The 20,945-nt window shown below is 50.9% G+C and overlaps 7 protein-coding genes across 7 annotated transcripts; 4 read left to right on the forward strand and 3 right to left on the reverse strand.

Moving 5' to 3' along the window:
* Window positions 1-812: 812 nt before the first annotated feature.
* lxr4-2 (L-xylo-3-hexulose reductase) lies at window positions 813-1,760 on the reverse strand (the record flags this gene model as incomplete). Its single annotated transcript, XM_036640880.1, has 2 exons — window positions 813-1,609; window positions 1,700-1,760. 2 exons carry the CDS (start codon window positions 1,758-1,760, stop codon window positions 813-815), a joined length of 858 nt encoding a protein of 285 aa, XP_036492937.1.
* A 1,580-nt stretch (window positions 1,761-3,340) lies between these two features.
* Window positions 3,341-4,667, forward strand: CGCS363_v009032 (uncharacterized protein; the record flags this gene model as incomplete). The annotated part of the gene is made up of 5 exons (XM_036640881.1): window positions 3,341-3,484; window positions 3,535-3,639; window positions 3,695-3,885; window positions 3,937-4,131; window positions 4,187-4,667. The coding sequence occupies 5 exons, from the start codon at window positions 3,341-3,343 to the stop codon at window positions 4,665-4,667; spliced, it is 1,116 nt and encodes a 371-aa protein (XP_036492938.1).
* A 1,785-nt stretch (window positions 4,668-6,452) lies between these two features.
* Window positions 6,453-7,121, forward strand: imqG (O-methyltransferase imqG; the record flags this gene model as incomplete). The annotated part of the gene is made up of 1 exon (XM_036640882.1): window positions 6,453-7,121. The coding sequence occupies one exon, from the start codon at window positions 6,453-6,455 to the stop codon at window positions 7,119-7,121; it is 669 nt and encodes a 222-aa protein (XP_036493425.1).
* Window positions 7,122-7,357: 236 nt separating this feature from the next.
* On the reverse strand, window positions 7,358-9,436 carry CGCS363_v009034 (uncharacterized protein; the record flags this gene model as incomplete). Its single annotated transcript, XM_036640883.1, has 2 exons — window positions 7,358-8,991; window positions 9,103-9,436. The coding sequence occupies 2 exons, from the start codon at window positions 9,434-9,436 to the stop codon at window positions 7,358-7,360; spliced, it is 1,968 nt and encodes a 655-aa protein (XP_036492861.1).
* A 2,591-nt stretch (window positions 9,437-12,027) lies between these two features.
* Window positions 12,028-14,176, forward strand: CGCS363_v009035 (uncharacterized protein; the record flags this gene model as incomplete). Its single annotated transcript, XM_036640884.1, has 4 exons — window positions 12,028-12,035; window positions 12,103-13,690; window positions 13,749-13,947; window positions 14,019-14,176. 4 exons carry the CDS (start codon window positions 12,028-12,030, stop codon window positions 14,174-14,176), a joined length of 1,953 nt encoding a protein of 650 aa, XP_036492862.1.
* An 86-nt stretch (window positions 14,177-14,262) lies between these two features.
* Window positions 14,263-15,010, reverse strand: CGCS363_v009036 (uncharacterized protein; the record flags this gene model as incomplete). Its single annotated transcript, XM_036640885.1, has 2 exons — window positions 14,263-14,468; window positions 14,533-15,010. 2 exons carry the CDS (start codon window positions 15,008-15,010, stop codon window positions 14,263-14,265), a joined length of 684 nt encoding a protein of 227 aa, XP_036492863.1.
* Window positions 15,011-19,404: 4,394 nt separating this feature from the next.
* Window positions 19,405-20,272, forward strand: plyF-5 (putative pectate lyase F; the record flags this gene model as incomplete). The annotated part of the gene is made up of 4 exons (XM_036640886.1): window positions 19,405-19,766; window positions 19,832-19,931; window positions 19,987-20,040; window positions 20,096-20,272. 4 exons carry the CDS (start codon window positions 19,405-19,407, stop codon window positions 20,270-20,272), a joined length of 693 nt encoding a protein of 230 aa, XP_036492864.1.
* Window positions 20,273-20,945: the final 673 nt, after the last annotated feature.

The raw sequence follows: 20,945 nt of genomic DNA on the forward strand, positions 1-20,945 counted from the left end.
TTGGCGTGGGCGGTGATCCAAATCCTTCGCCTCGCTTGCCGCCGCAGGAAGAGAACTCTGGCAATTGGTGCCTAAGACGTCGTCGGAGACTGATCGAAGCATACCAAACAGGGGCCAAGTACGAATACACAAACCCGAATTGCATTCTGATGCGGGCACATAACCGATGTGAGCTGACATTCGCTCGCCTATTCGTAGCATCACTTGGCTTCATTAAGACAATCGTGGGGGCTGATGGACGAAAATCCCTCCTTCATGGTCTTCAAGAGAATCTTTTCCCGTTGGGTGTTAGCCGACGGCCCTAAAACTACCTATGCTACACGGGGGCCGCGGGGGCTGTAAACCCTTGCAAAGTTTAACAGCTCTCCCGGCACTATGAACATGGCTCTGGTGCAAACAGACATGCGAGGCAACTCGACAAGGGGCTGGCACTCCACTGTAATGGTGATTCTCCCCAGACCCCGGTTCCAACAGGTGGTTGCAGACTAATATGCTGCACTGCCATGATTGCTTCACCGACATTTTCTCCGGACCTGCGCCCTTTCACGCTGCTTCTGGTTTTGAAAAAATCCATGGTTCTCCAAAAACAGCATATGGTCAACATTTGAGGAAGATGACGGATCAGATGTACTCGGAGTGAAGGAGAGTAGACGGGCCATGTTGTAATGTCATTGCGACGAATTATCTTCGTGCCAGTCTATGCTGAAATTCATGCTTAGCCCCCCCTAACCAGTGCATTGTCACACCTGGGCTCAAAATTGGCATCCTCACTGCAAATATCGCTATGCTATATCATATCTCATACATCGCATTTATCGAACGAAAGCACCACCTCCACTAGCACCAACCAGGTTACCTGTCATCCATCCGCTCTCAGGCAGGCAGCAGACGCCAACAACGCCGGCAACTTCCTCAAGATAACCAGGGCGACCGCCGATGCTCTGGGCCAAGTCGAGGACTTCCTGGCTGTCGACGCCAGGGCGAGCCTTCGCAAGAGGGGTCAAGTTGTTCAACGGGCGGAGAGCCTCGCGAGGCTCGTCGGGCAGACCAGAATACAAACCCGTGTCCATGGGACCAGGGGCGACAGCGTTTACGGTAGCTCTCTCCGCAAGCTCCCGAGCCCACACACGGGTCATGGCCTCAATAGCACCCTTGGTGCCAGCGTAGGACGTCTGCCACCAGACACCCCAGGTAGTAGTGGCGCTGGAAATGTTGACGATGCGACCAGAGCGGTCAGTGGGGAGGTAGGGGAATGCAGCCTTAATCAGCAGCGCGGGGGCTCTGCAGTTCAAGTCGAAAGTCTGCTGGAAGAGGTCGATGTCCAGCTGGTCGATACCCTGGGCGTTGACAGTGGCAGCGTTGTTGACGATGATGTCGATTTGGAAGCGACCAGACGCATCGGTGAAGTGCGCCTTTGCTGCATCAACAAGCTGCTGAGGAGCGTCGGCCTTGCTGAGGTCGGCTTGAACAGGAAGTGCCTTCACGTTGTATTTGGTCTCGAAGTCCTTGGCCAGTGCCTGGGCCTTGGGCGTGGAACCCTCAGTGGCATAGTTGAGGACAACATTAGCACCTCTGCTAGCAAAGTGCTCGGCAAGAACGGCGCCGAAGCCTTCAAGACGAGTTAGCTGATTGTGATGCCATAAAAACGTGTTTAGCCACGGCGACCCATGGCCAACGTCAGAACCTTAATTTCACTTACTGCGAGAAGCACCAGTGACAATGGCAAGCTTGCCCTCGAAAACCCTGAAAGGAGGAGCCATTTTTGCGATTCAGTTTCAAGATGAAAGATGATTAACCTTGGGTGACGGCGGGGAGACGCGGAGGATATTATCTCCTCCCCCACGTGATAGAGAACGCATTTTATATTCTCCTCCGTGACAGTTGTCTCTCTCCTGTCTCTAGTGCGTCTCTATCCACTTGGTGCACAGATCAATGCCGACGGGCCGCATGGTGTGGTGGATTCCAGAGAGCAGTCTAGACAAGGATAATGGCAGGAAGAACAACCTAAAGTCTCCACGCAGCCACGTCAACCGACAAAGGCGCCTGCCGATCTCAATGTCTACAAACTACCGATGAAACCTCGCGAACTTCACCAGTCGCTGGGCAAAACCACAAAGGTCATGAAGCAACTCCATACGGGGAAGAAAAGTATGCAGAATGCAAATCTCTTCTTTATCATATCTCGTCTTGATCGTTGGCAAACACCTCCTACTTCCAGGAGACCAAGCGTCAATGCAAGTTTACAAATCTCTCATCAAAGTGGCCCCCATCTCCATTCACAGAGGGGTAATTATGGGTTTACGGACACAGCTGAAATACGCGACTCCACGAGTATCAACAACCGCAGTTGCATACTGTGAGCAAGGCAGCCCGGCTGCGTGGGTCGGCCAAGTAACCGACTGACACTCCAGCAAACCGTGTTGGAGAGCTGGATCCACCATCATGGGTCAAGCCAAGTCGCTAGGCAGGTTGACACCGCCGGAATCCGCTAAAGAGCTCCCCGATCCTCGGAAGAGGATCTGCCAAATACAGTATCGATCTCCCTTAGATGGAGGCTAGACGTTTCGGGACAGTGGGATAAATGCGACACCAGACGGATGAAAGGAGCTGGTATGTTCACAACCAACCGATCTCGCGTAGCATCGACAGGAACCGCTAGACTCCCAAACCAAGCTGCCGCTAAGATCGTGATCGCACAGACGAACGGCACGGAAGTTCGAAAAGTAGACCATCTGCCACGAATCTTCTGACGGAGACCACACGAAATTCGACAAGTAGAATCGTGGTGAAAGCCGAGAGTATCGTCATGTTCCTTGTGCCATGCGACATGCAAGAATGACGGACACATGCGTATGAACTCACGTGAGACTGGAAGGGGAGGACAGACGTTCCCTGTCGAAAGAAACCAGCCATCCATGGTCGAGGGATGGGCAAATGTCTTGATTGGTTGGCAGGTTAATAAAAGAAAGTCCCGATGGGATGCCGTCGAAATTAGAGAGTCTGAGCTGGGCAAGGGGTTTGAAGAGTCTTCCATGCTCGCTTCCTTCAGACTTCGAGGCCTTCCTTGCCACAGTGCCACACTAGGCGGCAGAGGTCTCGGGGCTGGGGTTTGTGGATACTTTGTGCAGGTTCGTCTCTTAAAAAAAGAACCGAGACGCTATTAAGTAATTGGCAAATGCTGGCTATTGTTTGGTATCTCGTTCTCTTATAAGTTTTCTGGGTCGGTAGGTCGTTGCTCGTCTGTTCGCTATTTTGTGGCCCTTTCATCCCCTTCGACAAACCAACGCGTGGAGCACGAAGCCGGTTCTTCAGTGATCGCAAGTCCGTCAATCCAGACACCATGGGCGCCGCAACCTCGAAGGACATGGCCGCAGCGGTCCTGGTGCCGCTGCCGTTCGACATCATCAGTATGGCGCTGCGATTTATGATCCGGACACAGAGAAAGGCGTGGGGACCCGACGATTGGGCCATGGTAGCTACCATTGTATGTTCCATCAGGCAGATTCCAGCAAGGTTTTGACTGACAATTTGAAGCCGGTTTGGACGGTATCTCAAGTCGGCTTGATCGGCATGGCCTGGAGTGGCGTTGGTCAGCTCGACTCAACCTTGACACCAGAACAGCAGGCCAACTCTTACTTCGTAAATCATGAAGATGGCTTCCATTTTATTGCTAGGTTGCTGATGTGTTGCGCAGTGGTTTTATGTGTTTCAAGAGTTCTGGTGTTTTACCCTCGTTACCTTGAAATGGTCTATCGGTTTCACTCTTCTCCGTATCGCGAACGGGCAGCGCTGGGTTCAAATTGTCATCTATACGTGTTTAGCACTTGTTACAGTCTGCACTGGTGGCACTGGGATGTATCTTTTCTTCCAGTGTAGCCCGGTTGAGTAAGTTCCAAAGCCCATGGAGCCTGTTGGATGCGTTACTGACCATTGCAGGAAAAATTGGTTCCCGCTTATGCAAGGAACATGCCAACCTCGTGAAATACAAACCGCCCTCTCGTTCCTTGTTGCAGCTGTCTCAATTTCAACCGACTGGATCTTCGCCATTCTCCCATTCGCCCTCATTTGGAGACTCCAGATGGCGAACCGAATCAAGGCTTCCGTCATTGGCCTGCTCGGTCTTGGCTTCTTGTGCGTCCCCTATGTTTAACCCCGGATCCTCAAGTTATTCGCTGACAGCAGTTAGTGCTTCCATCGCACCCATCGTCCGACTCAAATACCTTCTCCTTTTGAACGACTCGACGAAGTTCCTCCAGGGTCTCAGTATCATCCTTGCCTGGGCACAGGCCGAAGTCGGCATCGGCATGCTTGTCGCGAACCTTCCTGCTTGTCGTCCACTTCTCGAACGCGCCTTGTCTCGCCTGACATCCTTTACTGGCTCGAAGAATAAATCCTCCAAGGATCCCGCTGCATCTGGCGCGGTCAAGAACAGCTATTTGGAACTCGGCGAAAGGGATCCGACTAAGAAAGGGACTGCGAACGCAAGCCGCTCCGGCGTCGAGACGAGGGTATACGGAAGGGACATGGATGGCAACAGTAGTGAGAGCTTGCCCGACGACCACAGTCAGAAGCAGATTGTCAACAAAGGAGGACTTGGTGCAATTCGGGTCCAGCGGGAGTTTGGTATGGAAGTTGAGAAGAAGCGCGGCGGAAACAGCATGGTATAGGATATCACGAGCTTGGCGGTAACGAGGGTACTGACGATTAAAATGGGCTTTCTTTTCGAATAATGTGTACAATCTTCAGGGAACTCAAAATACCATTCCAGCTGACAGGTCAGCATTGAATACTAATTCGTTGCCAACCACCTCCAATGATCTGCGCGACGTTTTTTTTTTGTGTCTGGTAATGGTTCTGGGCCGTGCCATCCTCAAACTTGGATTCTAATCACAGGAAAACAACCAGTGACGTTTCCTGAAGTATCTTGCGCATTGCAAATCACAGTCAGAAAGGTTTGTAGCAACTTTGGCGCAAGTGGAATGCGACACCACCCCGCCCTGACGGCTTATATGTCACATTGAGACATCTCAATGCGCGCAGGCCAGCGGATAGAATTCGCTGATGCCTTTTGACCCGTTACGCTGGCTAGCAACTGGTGTTGTTCTCGAAGTCGATCCTTTGCGGCGACTTGCCGTTGAGCCCCCCCTGGCGAGTTGTCCTGCGTCCATTGCGTCTACAAGTGTGGAATGCTCCGCCGGATGAGCCCACAGCGCGGCAGAGCGGGTTCGGCAAGCGCTCAGACAGCAAACACGACTCGCGCCAACACGCTTGAATATTCACGCACGGTACCATACGGCACTTCTTTTCGGATGTTCCGATTGGCCTGCAATGGTACTGTGGATGTCTTCCGAGGATGTCACGCATACGTACAAACCGTCGCTTTTTGGCTGTTAGTGCCCGGGTACCGCAAAAGGAAATTCGGTCGTCGCCCGAAAGTCGGCGACCGGCACAACCCCAATCTCTCAGGCCAGGGGGAGGAGGGGAAACGCTATCGATCTCGAGCTCACGACGATTCCGTCGTTGAATGGCCTGTCTCAAAACCTAACATACATATATCAACAAAAGCTGCCCCCCTCAGCACACTGTCAGAGATGCAATCTAGATGGAAAACAGTCTGGGTAAGTACGGCCGTGTTGACTTTCACATGAAAGTACCTAGTACCCAAGGAATCCCACAAAAAGTCGATATTGCGGCGCCAACAGGCGCCAGAGCCATCTTACTCTGTACAGAGAGGTCTTCGGCTGTTAGCTCAGGCCTACCTACCCATACCGCCCCGTTCATCCGCTTGCCTTTCTCGTCAAAGCATTGTCGAAACTCATAGGTGGTATGTATCCTTCTTTCCACTCTCAAGAGTCCGCCACTCGGAAGTCGCCCGCACTCCTGTCGCACACGGCAGCAAATTCGGCTGCCAAGCTCGCGGTCGCAATCGGACTCGGCCCCACCATCGCCGATACACTTGGCAACGCTCACCTTAGAGAGCTTGAGGCATCCATGATACCTTTTGTGTTATCAAGGTCAATGCTGTTAAAACTCAAAAATACCTACATAGAAATGGCTACTATGCTTTCCGCTTACTCACTCCAGCCAAAGATCATTAGACTGCTAAGACCAGGTTTCGGCGATGGACACTACATTTGCTCCGCGCCGGCCGTCAGACACGCGGCAAGTATGATCAACCAGCCTGAACCACCAATGATAGTAATCACTTGTTTCTTCACAACAGTTTCTATTTCCGAAGTTCCGACCATCTTGAGAGGTACCGCGTCTTATCTCCTTGCTCGTATGCCCGAGCCAGGCATCCGGTGGCACAGCAGAGAACTCGTAATCCGACTTTGCACACTTCAACTAGCCGTCTATTTAAGTTCTGAGGGGGTGGGAAATTTCCAAACGAATTCCACATCCTCAATCAAGACAGCCAATCTACTTAGGGATACCTCGCCCGCACGCTCACTATGACGACCGCAGAGAGAGACACCGTAACAGCCATCAAGGCCATCGAGACTCTAGCCCGAGGCACACTTCTGCAGCCTAACCGTCGACTTGACCAAGCAATCATCAACTCTGAGCAGAACGGACTTCCATCCATCGAGGTTGCCCCCCTACAGGGGCAATTTCTTGCTATTCAGTGCCAGCTTCTGGGCGCAAAAACCGTCCTTGAGATTGGCACCCTGGGAGGCTATTCAACCATCTGGCTTGCAGAGACTGGTGCAAAGGTCACAAGTATTGAGATCAACCCGAAGCACCGAGACGTCGCCCTCCAGAATCTGGATGGTCTCGACGCCGAGATCATACTCGGCGCTGCATTGGATGTTTTGCCAAGGCTTGCAGAGGAGGGGCGCAAGTTTGACATGGTATTTGTTGATGCTTCTTGGGGTGAACAGGAGAAGTATTTTGACTGGGCAGTCAAGTTAACCAGACCCAAAGGGTGCATCTATGTCGATAATGTTGTCTGGAATGCTTTGGACAGCGGCGCGACAGAGGACGGCAAGCAATCACTCCTTACTCAGGTCGGGAAGGATGCTCGCGTCAGGGCAACGCTCGTGCCAATGGTATCTACGGCTCACACCGAGCACAGGGGAAGGATTATCACTGATGGATTCCTGTTAGCAGTGGTAAACTAGACTTGGGTAGCCTACGACAAGTTCAAGTTTGTGGTTCTAGGGACATGGGTGTTCGGCTTGTGTATTAGTTAAGAAGGGAATTGACAATAGCCTTTTTGTATTAATACGCGACATGTTCCTGAACGTATACTGTGCCTGAGATGCGCCAAAAGTGAGAATGAGACCACGACTGGGATGTTTCATTGTCCAGAAGGTGAACAACAACCCCAGGCTCTCCGCGATTTCCCATCGAAAATTTACATAATTATGGCCTGGGCAACCGTCCATTTGCTAGAGAATCCGGTCTCAGATCCCTCAGGATCGCGGACCCGTCCAAACCCCAGACGGCGAAAATGGTTCGCGCTGGTCTGGGAGCGACCGAGAATGAGGAATGGGGAGAGTTTCCCTTGCCGGTGAAAAATAGACATGAGATAAACTGGGAACGTTCCTGGTCTCTGGACACCATCGAGAGCTCTCTGGCTAGTCGTTGTCTCGTGATCACAAGAAATTGTTCCAGTCTCGAGTGGAACATCGAGCCACAGATCCGATGTCGCCAACTTTGCTGGCAAAGGTTCCGTATGTCCTGCACTCAGGACATCCAGCGTAGCGAGCCCAGAATCTTCAATGGACACAATAGCCTCGACCATGGGTCCACGAAGAACTATGGTCGGCGTTGCCACATCATTGGGCTCTTGACTCTCCAAAGGTTCGGGATATTTCAGAACTTCAGCCATTGCCACTGTGTCCTTGTCGTGAGCTTCAAAGTACATGGATATCCGCGCAGAGATAGAAGCCCAAGTCCACGAAGGCATATTGGGTGCACTGATATCGCCTGGCTGGAGAGCAAACCAGCAGAGAGAAGACAGAAAATCTCGTCTCCACAAGCCCCAAAGATATTGATCTTCGAGCTCCTCTCGGAAGCGATCTGCGACGGCCGTTATCGCGACCAACTTATCAGATTGATGCGTAAGTTGCCGACGTGAGTAAATCCTGATGATGCGTGCCCAGACAGCATATAGTGAGAAGCTGTCGAACGCCATCTCCTCCCGGCCTTCCTTGATGAGAGTTTCGATGTTGTATGATTGAGTGTTATGTTGGATGCGTCCAGAGGCCACGTTGTAGTAAATCGATTTGTAACCACATTCGCAACGAGAGCCATCGAGACACTCCCATAGCATCTCATGTGAGCCAAAAGAGAGATATCTCCTAGCCATCAATCTTTCCTGGAAGCACCAAGCACGGGAATCTATGGGACCCTGCACCACAGGTTCCCATCCAGCATGGTTAGGGATCACCCTGTATGTGATTGCCCCTGAACCAGGAACGCCACACGTGTCAAACGACAGCTTACCCTCTTTGTACGGTGACCTTTCCCGCAATATCCCTCTTGAGACGTTGTCGGACGAACTGGTTGCTAGAACGAGAGCGGCATTTTCGTAAACACTCTTCATGCTGGCAGCCTCTTTCGCCCAATCCTCTCCATCATCCTGCACGATGCAAAGAGAGTCGATCCAGATATACGTGAAGCCCAATGCCAAAGTCACGGCAATGGCGTCTTTGAAGTTGCGTGGAAGAGTGACTTGATCGATGGCTCGGACATGTGTTCCAATGCTGTTACGCCTCGTCATTGGAGGACCGGCGCCATCGATGGAGAAGCCCCAGCAATGGCTCAAAGCAACAAAATTGCCAAGCTCGTTGTTGGTAATTTGTAGTCGGGGCGGGTCAACGCTCACATCAACGATTCTCGTTGGTAGAGGTTTCTGTCTTATGTGACACGTAGAGTGCGATGAAGAGCAGCTTTTCATCCACTCCTGCGCTTGTTCAATGCAGTCTTTCGTTGCGTTGGTGTTCAAAATGGGGTTGTATGGTTCTAGGTGGTAACCATCGCTGTCTTGATGTCATCTTAGCTTTTGGTCAACCACGTCAGTTATTGCACAGGAGTGCGGCCAAGAAAAGCTTCTGGCTGCGAAGAAACAAAAGTAATTTACAGATAGAGACTGACCTATGACACTCCCGTCTCGTGCGAGAATAACCATGCGGACTTGGTTCGTCATATTCTCATCACTACCACAGTTCAGCGTCAGTGTCAACCGGATGACACTATCGATTTCGTTGTCGAACATGGACGACAGTGCGAATGCATCATCATAGCCGAACTTGCTTATCGCGTCCTTCGCGACTGCTGTTCCAAGCTGACACAAAGAGCAGCCACCGGCCAAAGCACTGGCAAACCATTTCTCGAGCGGCTCAACCCCGTAGCCTTGTGGGAAAGGCAACTTGCAGTTGGCCCATGGAAAGGTTTTGTGACAGTGACAACTGGTGCAGATGCTGTCCATCGCGTCTTCTTGGTTCATAATCGATTGCCTCCCGCTTTCTGGGATACATGTCTCCTTCAAAGGACCACCCGGGTTGAAATGGAGTTTTACGGATAATTGCGAAGCGGGGAAGTTGATCGAAGGCCTCCACACGTGATTATTGTCAGCTCAGTGTGACATTACTGGCCAGTCACTAATCAGCGAATAAGAACACCTGAAGCCAGACGAAAGGATCGTGAACCCAGTCACCTGCCAACCTCTCACTGCGAAAGTCCCTCGCTAGTGGTTCTGTGAGAATGCATTGCTGAACATGGCTTCGGAGTGGACATTTGGGTGTCGTTCGCCACATCCAGGACATCCGAGAATACAACTCTAGAGGTGCACCGGGTTATTCGACGAGACTACATGTGTTGACCCACAGAGCGATGAATTGACTTTTGTTTATTGATAGGCGCATAATGGAAAGAAAGTAAGCTTTAAAGAAGGAAGAAAGGTTCCCTGCCTCGGCCGGCTTGAAACGTGAAACGCGCCCCGTGCGGCATTGATATCTCAGCAGCATTACCCAAATGTTGCGATCTCGCTGAAAGAAAGAATCTATCTAATTCTTCCAAAACATTTTCCAATTACAGTACTGTAAGAACGGTACATCCTCAGACTTCATGGCGACAAGCTGCCTACAGCAAATTACGAGCCTTCTCCCCTTTTCCGCTAATCGTCAGGCGGCTCAGGGAGATCGTTCCGAGATGACCGAACGCCCTGTCAATCTGTCAGCGGCAGATGTGTTGCAGCACCCTGCGTTTGGAACGACAAAGTGGAACCTCAAATCTGCCGAATCGGGGCTTGTCAGCGTGGCAGACAATCGGGCTGGCGGTCCATTTCCACTCTGGTATGAGGTCCATGGCAATGGGCCTCTGAAAATCGTGTGGATTATGGGTCTTGGGGCGACGAGGAATATGTGGAAACGGCAGACGCGTTTCTTTGGTCATGATCACGGTGACCGGTACAGCTGCTTGGTATTCGACAATCGCGGAGTCGGAAAATCAGGCAAGCCTAACTGCAGATATAGTACTGCAGAGATGGCAAGAGATGTGCTGGAGCTGATGAAGCAAATTGGGTGGCTCGACTCGGATTCACCAAGCTACCCCCAGGACATCAATATTGCTGGCATCAGTCTCGGCGGCATGATTGCGCAGGAGCTAGCCCTTTTAATACCGCAGCGAGTCCAGTCACTCATCTTGATCTCATCAGCGCCGAGACTGGTTCGAACCACACCTCTTCTGGACCACACTATGCAGCGCGTCTTCATGTTTCTCCCATCTGGATTGGATACAGAGCTGGACAATAAAGCACGCAGAATCTTCAGCGACAAGTTTCTTAGATCCGTGGACACCGGGTCTCTCGATGCGAATATCAGTTTTCCAAATAATCACGATCGTTTCGTCGCAGAAGAGCTTGCGGAGCGGGAAGACGAAACAGACGTATCGCGCAGAAAAGGGGTTCTCCTTCAAGCGGTAGCCGCCGGATGGCATTTCAAAAGCTCAGAAGATTTGGCTAAAATGGGCGATTTGGTAGGCCGATCACGGATCATGGTCATGCACGGCACGGCGGACGAGACTATCACATTTCCTCACTTTGATCTGTTCAAGACAGGCTTTGGAGACGGGCCGGAGTATTTTGTGTGGGATGAATGCGGCCATATACCGCTTTGGGAGAGAGAACACGAGTTCAACGCGCGTATTGCACAGTTCATATACAGGAACGCCAATCTCCCGGCCTGAAGACATAAGTCGGTCTTCCACCGTCCACTGGGGCTAGGACTCTGAGGAAATACACATCATCTATTCGTCACTTGAGAATCTATGACTCGGGGCCATTCCTCAGTTAATTTTCCGCTGTTTTCTCGGCATGTACTGTGTTTCTCTGTTTGTGAGCGTATGCCCTAAACCCGGATGCGTGCCCATGCATATTCCGGACCTTCCGGAATGCATGATCGACGAGTGAATTGTTCGCTTGAACCACACTACTCTGAGGTTGTCACAGTGAATCCCATTCGCGGTGCTCGTCTTGAACTTACGGGTCCCCAGTCGGACGACGAGTAGCTGTGGGGGTGCTACCCCTCGTTCGGCAGTAGCTACACCGAAGTACGGAGGCGGATGTAAAGTCAATCAAGCTTCTCGGATATGTTACGCTAACATTTATCCGGTGACTACCAAAGCTTTCTTTCAAGATCAAAGTTATTTCCAACATCTGTCAAGGAACGGCGGCACTGCAAGTGTTTTCCTAGGTGTGATGAAGTCGCACAAAGATGCATGTCCGCATATGTCTTCTTTTCTTGCCAGTATTAGCATCAACGGCTATTGACAGGTGAGAGATTTCCTTAATGAACCGGAAATACAGGAAACCGTATTAAATAATTATCTTCAGGCGCGCGATTGTTGAATCGTTCAAAGTCATCAGAACTGAAGTGCCGACAAACATTGACAATGCAACTACACCACTTCAAGTTGGTAACGGCGACTTTGCATTCAACGTGGACATCACCGGAACCCAGTCATTGGTACCTTTCAATACATTGTGAAGTTGGGGCTGGCACAAAGACAGACTTCCTGAAAATGGGTGAGTGTTCATGCCTACTTTATTACGGATTGCAGGCCAAATCTGACGGTGCAATTCCATTGGATTTGTAGTGAGAAAATTGGCGACTATCATGGAGTAGCAATTGAGACACACGGGAAGGATGTTTTCTATGACATCGAAGATCCAGAATTACCGGAAGTTTCGAAATGGCTCAGCGCAAACCCCAACCGAATCAACTTAGGTCGGATCAGCCTCGCGTACAAGAATAAACCTTTGTCTACAATCACAAAACCTCATCAGGAGCTCAATCCTTGGAATGGAACGATCGTCTCCAATTTCCAAATCGATGGACACCATACGACAGTGATTACGCAAGGAGACTTCGAGACAGACTCTGTTGCATTCGAAATTCAATCCGACTTGATTTCGACCGGAGACTTGAGCGTCTTATTCGACTTCCCATATCCCCCAATTCACAAAGTTGAGAAATCATCAGACTTTGAGGTTTTTATGGGAACATATGACCTAAAGTCATCGCGGAATCATACAACATCAATCGTCAACAACTCTTTCTCCCAACAAATCTCAGCTCACATCTACCACGAGATGCAAGAGACGGCGTACTACCTGAACTTACGGTGGCCTCATCAAACACCACTCGGCGTGGCTCAGGTTCAGAACGAAGATCAGAACGGAACAACCGCCCATCGCTATACCGTACGTCCCAGAGATGCTTCTCAGGATTATATGTCCCCGAGTAAGCTGATCTTCACTGCTCATTACAGCCCTAAATTGGAGATTCCATCGCTGCCATCAGAGATACAAAAGAGAAACGTTGTTGGGTGGCTGAACTACTGGCAGGAAGGAGGCTTTGTGGATCTCACGAAGTCGACAAACCCCAATGCGACGGAGTTGCAGCGGCGTATCATCCTTTCTCAGTACGCGATGAGGGTCAATAGCGCTGCTACTGGCCAACCCCCGCAAGAAAGTGGCCTTGTTTACAACGGTTGGTGGGGAAAGTTTCATCTCGAAATGGTTATCTGGCATTGTGCTCAGTGGGCCACGTGGGGACGACAACAATATTTTGATCGAATCTTCCCGTCTGTGTACGAAAGTCTCTTACCTAGCTCGGAGGAAAGAGCTCGCAAGATGGGCTGGGATGGAGCCAGGTGGCCCAAGATGACCGAGCTTGTCACAAAAGGCATTGCACCTGGCGAGACGCGCGCATTTCTCCAGTGGCAACAGCCCCATCCGATGTATCTGGCAGAATTGGCCTACAAAGCCACCCCAACCAACGAGACCCTTCAACGATGGGATCGTGTCATCACAGCAACAGCCAACTACATGGCATCCTTTGCGTGGCTCAACAATCAAACTGGTAGGTATGACATTGGGCCCCCAATCCAGGGGGTTACCGAGAACTCTTCTCCAACCGAGATCTCCAACTTGTCATACGAACTCGCTTACTGGCAATGGGCACTTGCATCCGCCTGTAACTGGAAAAAAAGGCTTGGAGAAGGATGCCCACCCAGATGGACTGCCGTGGCAGATAGTATGGCTCCACCACCTCAATTTGAAGGGTTATATGCCCCTTGGGTTGGTGGCGGGTTGAATGCATCATGGTGGGATGACCCAACGCTGAAGAAGGATCCGCGCAGTGTCATTATGCTTCAGGGAATCTTGCCCGACACACCGCTGGTAAGAAATCCTTCCTACTATATCCTTGTCACAATGTTTGACTGTCTTCGTTCTTTAGGTGGACCCTGCCGTTGGCCTTAGAACGGCCGATAAAGTATGGGAGGCTTGGGGTGATGATCAGATCCGAGGCTGGGGCCGAAACATTTTAGCTATCAATGCTGCACGAGTCGGGAATCCCGAACGCGCCATCTATCATTTAACAAACTTCGGATATTGGACATTCGGTGACCAGGGCTTTGCCCACCGATCTGGACCAAGTGAGTCACGACCTATCGATCCCAGTCCTGTTCCTGTGAGCGCCACCATTTCTAACAAATTCACATATAAGGTCCATCTCCGCCTCCGTACTTTCCCGGCAACGGCGGGTTTCTTCTGGCGATCAGCTATATGGCAGCCGGCTGGGAGGGCTCTAAGGGGCATGCCCCTGGGTTTCCGAAAGACGGCTCCTGGGCCGTTCAGCATGAAGGACTACTGCAATCTTTGTGAGAGAATCTGTTTTTCTCCGACCGTTGTTTTCGGGGAACCTCAAGCTAGCCATCGCAATTGTTCAAGGTTTCTCAATACTCTGTAAACTAATTGCCGGTATATACTGCTACCAAGAGCCCGCCAGAGTATGGCGCAGTAGTAGTCTTGAATCGGTTCCTGGGGTCATCCAGGTACGCAATGAGATCCGCGTATCCATCCTTGCTAGAGACAACATTGTCTGCCACAATCAATGCCCCAGGCTTCAATCGAGTCTTGATAACCTTCAACGTGGGAAGAGCCAAAGCTGACCAGACTGCGAATGGCTTGTGTCAGATGCACAGCGAACATGTTTGGCTCAAGATCATGACTTAACTTACTATCCAGAAGCAGAAAGTCAATCTGTTCAGGAACATCTGTCTTGAGTGTTTCCCGCAAATCCCCCTCTTTCAAACGAATCCACTTCTCAACATCTCTCCCGGCCCGCTTCCAGTGCTCTCGGGCTCTGCTAGCCTTGGTTGGCTCGTTCTCTGTGGCGATGACAATGCCATCGGAGTTTTGGAGTCCCGCATTCTGCCCGACGGCAAGAGCAAGCCAAATCGTGCTAACGCCAAAGGAGGTCCCGGCTTCGACAACGTATCTCGCGCCGGCTGCACGCAACAGCAAGTAAACAAGAGCGCATTTGTCCGGCTCAAGAGCAACAAATCTGTCAAGGGCGACAGAGACGGGTTGATTGTCCGTACTGACGTATGGGGGCTCGGTGAGCGCTTGCGTATGCAGGTCTCGAAGCAGGTCAATGGTGGTCGGGCTTGCCTGCAACGAAGCAAGGTGCCGGTTGAGGCTTGCAATATCCGCCATACCGAAATATCGCGGAGGATTAAGGTCGCCGATGATGTTGAGAAACAGCGATGAGTTGCGTCAGCTTCGATCACAATGTTATATATCTGATTTTCACTTCCGAAGGGCGCAGTTGACGTTCAAGCCCGAGGTCGCGGGGATGGCCAGACTTGAGCGATTACATACCCACAGTCTGCAAGCCGGGCATTAAATGTAGATCGCGCGCGGGGACCTTTCAATTATCGGCTACTACATCAAATGGATCAGTTTAAAGACGGTGCATGCTCTGATTACCTCTTATTGGAAGATGAACATGGCTTGCTGATTCTCTGCTCCGCACCCCCTCAGGGTCTCGATTGCCGACTGTTGCCGTCGATCTCCGAACTGACCAAAGCGCCAAACGCACGTGAAGTCTAGCTTGCGAACGCCGCGTGCAATTTTGCCTTCACATTGGATGTCGCTTCCCCAATGGCACAGAAACTGACACAGGTACCGACCAGCCACACCATCAGCACATCCATCCGACTACGACAGCCACCTCCGGCCCCACAGCGGAGACCGAAATAACGGAGGTGGGGTGCGATATACCGGAGCACTGCCGATCGGCCTGACGACCCGATGTTTTAACATATTTCCCTACTCATTGCAAAGCTGGAACAAATCTGGCACTGGTAGAATTAGAAATAGTCTATTTTTGCTGTAAGAAGTGAGACGTCTCGTTACCTTGTGGCTTGTCTTCACGATCAACTTTTTCATCAAGCCCTTGCGTCGCGAAGTGTCCGCAGGGGCTGTCGCCTGTGGGCCGCCCTTCAGATCCGGAACACTAGCAAGCCACAACAAGGTCTTTCTGGAACAGCCGCTTCGCAGCGGTACGCCTCTTCTGATCAGTGGACATTCAATCACTTTCAGTCCCTTGCTTCCAAAACCGATAGAAACTGTTAGCTTCTACACTTCTTCTACGGCGGCAATATCAAAGATGACTCGCTATTGACATGGATGACAGAAGTCACTTTACCACGCGAGCCCCACTGACATAGATTTTTAACTGTAGTCAAAGCGACGCTCATGTTGCAACTCCAAATGAAAACTAGGAAAGGCCCTTTAGAACCAAAAACCCATCTGCTATACGGCAGACAAAAGGCTCAAGCTTGGCTAGAAGGGGAGCATGTAAGGGTCGAAAGAAGGGTTCAAAAAGAAGCTTGACATGCGAGCAGCGTGGCGTGACCGAAATGAAATGAAATTCTAAGGGAGAGAAAAACATAGTCGTATCAACTACGATATAAAAGGTGGTGCGGAACCAGACGCTGCGGGCAATTTGTTCTCTACTTTCACCCGCCACACATGGCAATGCCCAATTTCCGAAATCCCCGTGCCTGTAAGCAGCAAGTAGGATCTCGTACTCCGTGGCTGTGTCACAAACTAATGCTGATAGTTGAACCTCAACGGACATCCCGGCAACAATGAACACGCTCCATCATATCACGGATTGGAAGATAGTATCAGGTCCCGGCGACTTTCATTCCCACTGCAAGCTGGGAAGCCTTTGCGAAATCGGCCAAGATGGAACATGCCCAATGATGCTGCTTCTTGCGACTTATCGGCGTATCGGGCTTTGGGATGCATGTGACCCCAAGCATCGAGCATACAAACCAGGAAATCCATGCACGCAGAGAGAGGACAAGTTTTGTTCACGGATTGTCTTTTTGGTCAAGTTGCAACATATGTACGGCACTTGCGGGGCCGGGAATACAGGTCATGCGTGCTGCCCGTCCATTTCCGACGAAGAACGATGCTGGCTGTTCCCGACTTGTCCTTCCTGCGGAGTACTCACTGAAATCAGAGCTCTTGTTCTGATTCACCGAAGGATTTTGGATGAATGCGCCCCAGAAGAGGGATTCAGTCGTACTGATATCCGACACCTGGAGAACGGTCTGGCGGGGTATTTGCGAGCTTACGAAGTCAGAAGAGGTATGCACATCGACGAGCTTCGAAATCAGACCGAGGATGCCTATCGGATTGAGATGCAATATGCCAGAGGGGTGGATGGTTATATTTCGACAGTAGGACAGCACCCGAGCGGCGAGCAGACATGGTGGCAAGCTGTGCGGTTGAGGGTTACCACCATGATGGCGGACAGATTTGGCTCTAAGGATGAACACAGCTAGCTGTGCATGACGTTATTGGACACGGCTATGGACATTTTGTACAAATCCAAACCATGATTGTTACTTTTAAAGACGAGCGTCTAAGAACGATGAGCTCCTATATGTAGGGAGAGGCCAAACCCGCAGAGTGGCTCTACCCGCTTCCATTGGGTTCCTGATGATCATGCTTTTGAATTCAGTCTATGTCATTGTTCATCAGCCACAGCGGCCAAATCTCTTCAGCGCTGCTGCTCGATCTCTGTGGGATTATCTTGTTTTTGGTCGAGCTCGGCATCATTCCTGATGTTTCCGGCGTGTATGAAAGACCTACATTTGCTACTCATTTCAGTTGAAGGAATAAAAGTATGTCCAGCGTCGCCGAGACAGGTACTTTGTGTGACGCTCATGACCGGACCCAAGGCGTAACACCGGAATCTGATTGATAAACTCATCAGCAGAAGTTGTTTGTATGGGCCGCCAAGGCAAATACTGAACATGGGCAAGATATGAATGCAACCTCCTTGGCAATATAGCTGCCGCGATTATTCTTGGCATTCGTGTATTGTTGGGTGCTTCAGTGGGGGAGGCTCTTGGCACCACCTTTCGATGGCTCGGCGCAGGCGGAACTGCTCCCGGGATTTCAACCAATGCACTGCAATGGGTGCTTGCGCGCTTGCTGTTTTCCCCTGAACAAAACGAAACAAAACGAGATCGATAGCGGTTTCGAACTCGTGGGATTGCACCTTGCTACGTCAGCGGCACCTATCGGATCTTCTAAAAGCAGGTGGGCATCCGTCAATTGTTTCTCAGCCAGTCCCAAATGATACGGATCCCATTTAGAACCGCGCAAGAGATAGGGTCTTGTCAAGGTGACTATGCTGCACGAAACACTACTCTGTATCGATTATCGAACGTTTTCCTTTGCTTGCACTTGTCAAGCGGGTGTGAATACGAGCCACCTGTGTTTCTTGTCTTCCAATGTACATGGATCTCCATTGTCCATGTGAAGTACCTCGTCCAGCGGCATGGAATTACAAGACGTCAAACACGGGACGCGATACGATCGAATTATCAGATGACTGCGTTGCAATTCATTACTTTTCCACGTTGTGCCAAGACACTGATACTTAATCCGGGACTTGGTTTTCGTCAATACCGCGTAACCCATACTGCTGACAGCCACCTTAGACAGTCTGACAAGTACAGACGGTGTACTACAGAAAGGCCTTTCCGCTGAGGCAACTCGAAGTCACTTCTCATTGCATGACAGGCGAGATCAACGCAGAACCGCATTCAAGTGGACTTTCTTGCGAGTCACCCGCGCGCACGTGAGGTAGATCAAAATCAGAACGGTCCTTCCTGACTTATGTCAGTATTTCCGACACTCGGGAAGTGCGCTACAGCATAGATTCTTTTGGTGCCTTGCTGTATCTAGAATCGCAGAAAACAATTAAAGTAATGTTTGTCGAGGCGAGCTGCAGCAGTGTTTCGACCCCGGCCGGACAACTCAGAAGTTTTCTTCGTCTAAAGTCTTGGTGTTTCCAACAAGAGAATGTTGTTCCTTGGAACGGCAGCGCACCTCATGATTCTCTGCCCAGCGGCGACTTCTAACAGCGGCCTCCTGCCTAAATATGAAGCTCTAGTTCGTCTAGGCGCCGTGCCAAGAGTGGCAGTGCCGAGCCCCTTGGCGCGGACAGGGCAATGATCGGCCCCGTTGTTGGCACCGGGACTCAGGCAATCGACGCCATTAAAGGTTGTTGGTGATCTTATCTGTTTTGCCTGTGCGCGGTTAGAAAGACTCGGCACGTTTCAACGCTTCAAAATTCCACGTGTGAGGTTCAAATTGAGATGAACGTTGTTTCCCAGATTGATTGCTTGTGTAGCGTGAGGCTTACCCCAATGGATGACTTGCCGCCCCTCCCCACTGACACGTCAAAATCCATGGCTCCAATCGGTGGATACCACTGAGAATGCGACTGTGGAGGACACTGCGAAGTTCCCCTCGCTGGCCAAGACCTCCTTAATTCATTCTTGACTTGATGTCTCGAGAATCGACGCGGAGTCTGAACAAGTTCCCGCCAGTCGGTGACATCCTTGAAGATGGCAGACGAACTGGCATGCTGCGGGTATAAAGTGCTAGTCGGCCACTGTCGTTGAATTGAAGCTCAGTCTTATCAGCACAAGCTTTCAATTCTATATCTTCACTCTTTTCAATTCCATAGCACCTCATTGACCCCCTTCGCCGTTCTTTCGAGACTTAAATCATTCATCATGCGCACCGACGCCTTCAAGTTGCTCGCGGCTCTTGCCGTTTCTTTCCCCGTTGTCTCCGCCTGCGTTGGTAAGGATGCTCTGCCTACCGCTACCGAGACCATCAGCAGCGATGCTCCCATCGAAGTTGCCGCTGGCGAGAGCTACGATGGCAAGTTGGCCCGCTTTGATAGAGGGTCCGGTGCCTGCAAGGACCAGACTGAGGGCGGCCAGAAGGACGCCGTCTTCATCCTGCGTAAGGGCGCGACTCTCAAGAACGCCATCATTGGCAAGGACCAAATGGAGGGAGTCTACTGTTTGGGTGGTGGTTGCACAATTGAGAATGTCTGGTTTGAGGACGTGTGCGAGGATGCCATTTCAATGTAAGTTTCAAGCATGAGCTATTCGATGTGGAGAGACGTAGCGCTGACGATGGTTTCCCGTACAGCAAGGAAGATGAGGCTGGCACCGAGACCAGAATCATCGGTGGAGGTGCCTACAAGGCCGGTGACAAGGTAGTCCAGCACAACGGCTGCGGTCACGTCAGCGTAAGTTTGATTCTCTGAAGGACAATGCAACAAATATCGGCTGACAACCAGAAAGATCTCCAACTTCTACGCGGAAGACTACGGCAAGGTCTACAGAGCTTGCGGCACTGTAAGTGAATCAGAAACATTGCGAAGACAGCCTGATGTATCTAACAGCATAACAGTGCGATGCCTGCAAGCGCACCGTCAGCATTGAGGGTGTATCTGCTTACGGAGGTGGCGAGGTTGCTGGCATCAACGAGGACACTGGCGATGAGGCGACGCTCGTCAACATTTGCACCGACGCCAAGACCCCTTGCCAGCTCTACTCTGGTCCCGGCACCAAATCGGGCGAGTGCTAGGTTTCTCGAACTGAGGAGGCAACTCGGCCCCTATGATGGATAAGAACTTCCTCGACCTTGATGGTTCTAGGAATTGACTTCCTGTGGAAGAGTCATGCGTCTCATGGGGGCCTAAGTGGTGGTTTCGTGTATATACTTCTTCAAAACATATGTTATAACCTTATTTATTAGCTTTACGAAAATGTCCCCGTGTCAGGGGTCTTGGTTTACCGAAAGAATGCGGAGAGCCCAACGCGAGGAATTTCATTCCCAGCTCCATGCCCCGGCTGTACAAGTCGCGGATGCATGTCTCAAACCAATCGTCGCTACAGATAAATATGCTTCTCGGCCTGTGCATTGAACTGGTAGAATATCTCAAGCCAACGTTGGCTCGATCTTCAGGTGCGACCAGGAAAAGAGATAAAGCGTACCTAAAGACTAGGGATCCACGCCAGTGACTATGTGCCTGGGCGGAAAGGTTTTGGAAAGCTGAGTGTTTTCGAAATCATGACCTCCTTGTCCAAATTCTTGCTCGAGCCAAAACGACCCGGTCGTAACAAGCTTGATTTTTTGCCCGCCATCAATGACCATGAACTCAAAAACTTTTCCCTAGGATCACTAAGTCTCCGTTGCATATTCTCTGACGGTTCTCAAGACCAGGCCCCCCAAAAGTGTTCGAAACGAGCCATGCTGA

The sequence above is a fragment of the Colletotrichum siamense genome (assembly GCF_013390195.1).
Source record: "Colletotrichum siamense strain Cg363 chromosome Unknown KSG_Cg363_contig06, whole genome shotgun sequence".
NCBI classification, from domain to species: domain Eukaryota; kingdom Fungi; phylum Ascomycota; class Sordariomycetes; order Glomerellales; family Glomerellaceae; genus Colletotrichum; species Colletotrichum siamense.